Source organism: Juglans regia, chromosome 12, assembly GCF_001411555.2.
Source record: "Juglans regia cultivar Chandler chromosome 12, Walnut 2.0, whole genome shotgun sequence".
NCBI classification, from domain to species: domain Eukaryota; kingdom Viridiplantae; phylum Streptophyta; class Magnoliopsida; order Fagales; family Juglandaceae; genus Juglans; species Juglans regia.
The window spans coordinates 30,869,459-30,875,697 of NC_049912.1; the positions used below are offsets into that span (position 1 = coordinate 30,869,459).

The 6,239-nt window shown below is 32.9% G+C and overlaps 1 protein-coding gene across 2 annotated transcripts; it reads right to left on the bottom strand.

Moving 5' to 3' along the window:
- Window positions 1-2,139: 2,139 nt before the first annotated feature.
- On the bottom strand, window positions 2,140-5,997 carry LOC109007163 (probable 2-oxoglutarate-dependent dioxygenase At5g05600). 2 transcript variants are annotated; one of them, XM_018986730.2, is made up of 3 exons: window positions 5,234-5,993; window positions 4,557-4,887; window positions 2,140-2,555 (listed from the first exon to the last, which is right to left on the bottom strand). In XM_018986730.2, the coding sequence occupies exons 1-3, from the start codon at window positions 5,731-5,733 to the stop codon at window positions 2,310-2,312; spliced, it is 1,077 nt and encodes a 358-aa protein (XP_018842275.2). In that variant the 5' UTR covers window positions 5,734-5,993; the 3' UTR covers window positions 2,140-2,309. The 2 variants fall into 2 exon arrangements, with proteins under 2 accessions (XP_018842275.2, XP_018842276.2); XM_018986731.2 differs by having other exon boundaries at window positions 2,445-2,555; window positions 4,544-4,887; window positions 5,234-5,997.
- Between the last annotated feature and the right edge of the window lie 242 nt (window positions 5,998-6,239).

Sequence of the window (6,239 nt, forward strand, 5' to 3'; positions counted from 1 at the left end):
AATCGTATGACTTTAACGGCTAGTCTTTCTTGACCGGTTCATTAAAACAGAAATTTGAAAATGAATTAATATTAGAGATCCAATTTTATATAAGAGATCCAATTACAAATCTTTCCTCCTCTCTTTTATTAATTTTTTTTTTTCTTGGCGGTAGGTTGGCATTTCCTACCTTTGTACTTGATGGGTTTCTTGGGGGCTGCTGGGCTTCTTCAGGCCTTTCGGCCAGGAGTCGTTCAGTGGTTGTGGTTCTTTTAAAAATAAAAAATATCTGCGACTACTAGAAGGAATCATGACTTTCTTGCATTATGTTTTCTCATTCAGCCAAAAAAAAAATTGTCTTGAGAATAGTACTTTACGTGGCAAGTGGGGATAGATAAATTAAACTATAAAAGGACAAATCACAAATGAGAGAACACACTTCCTGTTGGATTTTGGTGAAAATCCAAGGCTTTCCCACATCATCATCAACTTTTCACAACCACTAAAGATTGGGTCATTTGGAATTGAATATTATAAGATCAATGTTAAAGGATTTGGCTTACATTCAATGAATTTATAATTACTTTGAGAGTCTTGATCTATTAAATCAAATGAATGGATAAAAGCACATGCATGAGCTTGCGGAATATATATATATATATATATATATATATATATATATATATAAGTCTTACTTATTTTTCATTAATTAGAAACAGTCAATCTTGTACGTCTTTTCAATTTTTTTTTAATTAGTAGCCAAATTCGATATTAAACATATATAAAACAAACATTTCTCAACTCGTTGATTATATTGAATAGTAAATAATTAGGTGATAACCTTCCATTATTAAACGATGATTACGAGCTATATATATATTAGATTTAATATCCTAATTAAGGGTTAATAATAATAATTAAAAAAGGGCCAATATTGTGTACATGAATACCAAACTTGTGATTGTTTTTGGAGATGAATTATTTTGAGAAGATTCTTAATGTTTTTGACTTTAATTAAAGATCGATATTGCAGATTGCTCATCATGTATTGAAAAAATAAAACAACAAATTAGAGAGGCGCATGCATGTGACTGTTTTACTTTTATATATAATATCATGATCAGTTTTGGTACCGGCATGGTGGTTAAGGCTCCCAATAATATTAATATGCGCGAATAAGTCGGTAACAAATTAATAATTAGGAGCTCATGCATGGTTATTCGAAAATCACATTTGAGCTTGGGTGATCGAACATATATATATATATATATATATATATGGCTCCTAGCGAGCTAGCTATTATGTTTGAAGATTCCGTGCAGCATTAATAATCCCTTTGTTTTGATAATCATGTAGCTGTACTACGTACTAGATCTGAAAGATCATGATGCATATATGCAAATTAATAATATAATTAATATATAGACAAACAACATATATAAGTCATGGTGGCCTCATGATGACACGTACACTAATTATATATGCATACTTCGATTTTGACGGTACTGGATCGAATTAATTCATTAGTAGTACTATGACTCAATCACATGATGATATTGATCTGATGATCTTGACCATCGGCCTGTTACATTAATCAGTACGTATAGTTTTTAAGAAATAAAATTATGGGTCTCTATCTGCAATATTAATTAATGGAATCGTGTATATATTTTATATATATAGGTGATATATAACGCGTTGATCTCAAATAATTATAAGTTCCGTCGTATATATATCATATTATATCGCTTATAATTAATATATATAGTGCTTTCAATCAGCTTGTCCACTAATATATATTGACAGTATCCTATATATATATATATATATATGTATGAAATGACCCGGCCTATATATGAAACCCCAATCGGATGGAGACCAATCAAATTAATCCTTCACTTTCTGTATTCTCCGCTAGCTAGCTCGCTCGTTCGTTCTAATCCATGATGCATGTAGTGTCGTCCTTTTTTTCCTTTTTTCTTTTTCAAATGAATATATATTATAAAAACTATATTTACAGTTGTAAATTAATGTGTAAGCGCCGTGCATTCATCTTGAAAAAATTAGATAATTATAAAATTTACATAAAAAAAATTAATTTTTTAATAATAAATTTTTTTTTTTTTTAAAAAATTACACGACGCTTACACAATACATGACTGTATCTAATATTATTCATATATTATATACTAGTACGTAGTACGTACCTTTACAAGATGCATGTAGAATATTTGAATCGATAGTTAGGGGGCCGGGGATCATGAGGCCAGGCTAGCTAGCTAGCTAGCTGGGATCATTTACAACAGTGGAAGAAACTGATCATGATCATGTCATCGAGACTTGAGTGAGTCCACTTGGGATTTTCCACGAGGACCCCTCGTTCTTATGAAAAGCCTATATTCATCGAATGTCATGGGTGCGTATAAAGCAGGTTTATCCGGTGCGAGAAGCTCCTTTACTGGCTCTATGGGTATATCACTCTTCGGATTGTAGAAGAAAGCGAGGGAGACCCGCTCTTTGGCTGCATTTACAATCACTCTATGCTCCACGCTCTTGTATATTGCATTGCTAATAACCTAATAATTATCAAGATCAATATCAAAACATATACACGTGCGTGTGTACGTACGTACGACTAGTGATCCAATGACGACAAAAGAGTACGCCAATTAATATTAATTTGTAACGTTAGTTAAAAAGAATATATTAACAAAGACTAGTACTAATTGACACTATATAATATAATATACATCAATTAATTATTTGGACATATTAATTAATTAAAGTAATATTATTGGTCCATATATAATATATTATATGATATACATATAAAACCTTATATATTAATATAATATATATATATATATAAATGTTGGCCGTGAAGGTATTATCACCAAGCAAGCAAGCTGGGGAAAAAACAAATATTAATGTCTAGCTAGCTAGTGGGTGATGATCATCGATCACATGCATCTACTAGGACCCAGATCATTTGATCAACATGTTAAAAAACATGCCATTGCTTAAGCACTAGACATATATTATTAAAAGTGAAAAGGAAATAGCTAGATAGCTAATTAATCAAGAAATTAGAAGGGATCACAAATTAATCTATTATTTTGCAGTACGTCATGATGAGCTAATTAATTAATTGGCCGAGTAAATTAAAGAGTCGAGTGAAATGGACATGACATGATGAGAAATAATAATGTTAAATATGTGTAAAAAATTATATACAATTGGGAATTAATAAATTAGGGGATAATTACATTTCTCTCCCTACGAATGATCAATTCATGTCGTCTCCCTCAATACTTTTAATTAAACTAATAATTCGATCGGATCTTATTTTAAAGTTTCATTATTCGTTACGTAGTAGTACCCTTCCATAAAATATATATATAAATATCATCTTTAACTAATCCATTTCATTTGTGTATGTAGATCACATCGTTTTGACAATTGAATTTAAAACAATTTTAATTTTTTTTTGTTGAAAGCTTCTTCTCCAAAAAAAAAAAAAAAAAAAGTAATAATAATAATAATAATAACATGCAATAATAGTTGTGGTCGTTATAAATTGAATCAATAGGTACCGCAGAAACGAACGCGTTGGCCCCGAAGGCCAAATTCAATGCACAAAGAAAGGTCTAAGAAAGTACGCTGGAAATTAATATATATAGAACCTTGAATTATAAATCATCAAAGATGAGCATTTAAAGAGGCACAAATTGAAGCAAAATGTGCTAAAAAAATGAAAATATTGTACGTAGTACTCTAGCTATACTAACTTCAAATAAGAATTACTAACTTATATAATTAGCTATATATATTATATTGCGCTTTAATATATAACTTAACTTCAATTTACAAATATTTTTTTATTTAATAACATAATATTACTGTAAAAAAATTACTTATTTGTTACCAGCTATTTCATGTGAAAATGATTATTTTGTACTAAAATGAATATGTTTTCATCGTAATTAATAGTCATTCCCTAAATAATTCGTCACAACTTGTTTTTCTTGTATATATATATATATATATAATATATAGCTATATAGCTAGCTCTCTACAAGAAAAATAAACTTTTGTGATCATTTAATTGCAGTGAAAAGATTATTTGTAATTAAAATAGATTCATTTTAGTTGTAAATAGTTATTTTGTTGAAATTAACTGGCATGGCCATAAATAAACAATTTTTTTATAATAGTGAACAATGGAGAGTGGATTAATATATAAATGACTAAAGATGAGTAAAGTATATATTTTCATAGTTCCTAAGTTAATAATTGATGGCCGGGAGGTTTGAACTCCTTTTGATCACCAAGATTAATAGAGAGAAAAAAAAAAGAAAAAAAAAAGGACAAGGCCTAGTGATTGACGTATTTTATAAGTTGTTTTGACCAAAAATTAGTGATGACAGGTTAACAGCCCAGTAGAACATGACCATATATGCCATGTGCGAATGGTTCTGGATTTTTACTTCACATGATCGCTTATACAGATAATATTGGATAAGAAGGAAGCTGGGAAAAAAAGGAAAAAAGAAAAAAGCAATACCATATATAGTCACCTGAATTTGGTCGCCAATATTGACGATAAAAGCGTGGGGAGCCGGTTTGACAGTAATCCATTCGTCTTCTCTACGGACTTGAAGGCCGGGAACTTGATGATCTGGAAGGAGCAGCGTCATGCCACCTGGGTCCGAGTGGGATGACAAACCAAGGGCCAGGTCAGGCTGTGGACACTTTGGATAAAAGTTCACCCTTAGACAGGCTCCAATATTTTGGCCGCCGAATGCGTTTTGAAGAACATCCTCTTCCAATCCAAGGTTTATAGACAAAAGTTTCATTAATCTCCCACACAGCTTCACTAGTTCTCTCCCATACTCATCGAGCACTTCCCTAAAGTTGAAAAAACCCATTCATCAAAGTCAATAATGCTAAATTAAAGAAATAAATAAACAGAATATCATTCTTTTATATTTTATATATATATATATATATATAGGTTAAAATAATTACTAGCCGGCATATGTATGATATTGGCCGGGACACCATGCGTCATGACCATTATATAAGTTTAGTAAAAGCGACAATGACCTATAGTAATATGATAACTAACCCGCAGATCGACTAAGTAATTCTTGCCAAACTTCGATCGTTAATACTAGCTCTAGAAAAAGAAGTTTATTCTATGAACAAAAAAAATAAAATAAAAACTTCTGGTGGGATGGTTGAATAATCGTACCTGCAATCAGCCGGGAGGGCAGGCCATTTGTTGCAATCCTTCAACGATAATGGAAGGTAGTGCAGATAGTAGTAGTCACTCCAATCAAGAATGGCACCCTTTTCCACCCCAAGTCGGCTACCGTACCCTTCATAAGTTTTCGGTGAGTTAGCATAAACGTGCTTTATCTCCATTGGCAAGTGAAAGAACTCGCGCCAAACCTCTCGGGCACGGTCCAGTAGTTGGGGATTAACTCCATGGTTGAGGATTTGGAAGAAACCCCACTTTCGACAAGCCTCAGATATTTGGCCAAGTATGGTGGCACGAAGATCATGATCGTCTCCGTCCAAGCTTTGAAGATCGATAATTGGGATATTAACATCGCTAGCATCAGTTTGTTTAGCTGCGGTTGGCCTTTCAAGTGGCGGCTTGATGTATCGGTCTGGAATCACTGGTACTTCACTTTCGGACAAGGATTGGACGCGAACAATTGGCTCGGGCCAATCTACCGGGCAATTCATGATGTTTTAATTAACAAGTACGTTTGGCTTCCGAGGTTTATCCAAGTTAACGAAAATATATATATAGAAGTCTCGATCAGTAAAACAAATTACAAGTTCGAAGCATTCCAAGTACTTCACAGAGAGAGAGAGAGAGAGAGAGAGATAGGAGAGATATATTGATCACTGGGTGCATGTGGGAGGGATAGACGTTCGTGAATTAAAGGAGCTGGGACAAGGTGGAGTGGTGGAGATGATATGGACGCGAAAGAGAAACGTGAAATGTAAGGGGTTTTTTCTGAAGCGTGTGGGAGTAGTGACCGTGCGAGATCCAAGGACGTGTAGATTTTTGTTTCTCCAAACACTACGGTTTTGTGTGGATGTATAGACTATAGATTTTTGTTCTTTGTGCGGCTTTGCTTAGGTTCGTGACGTTCACACTCCACAGGCCACAAACAAATATTAGGGAAAGATGCATATTTACATGAATTCATCACGCAGATGATCAGATTAGGACGTACTCTTGA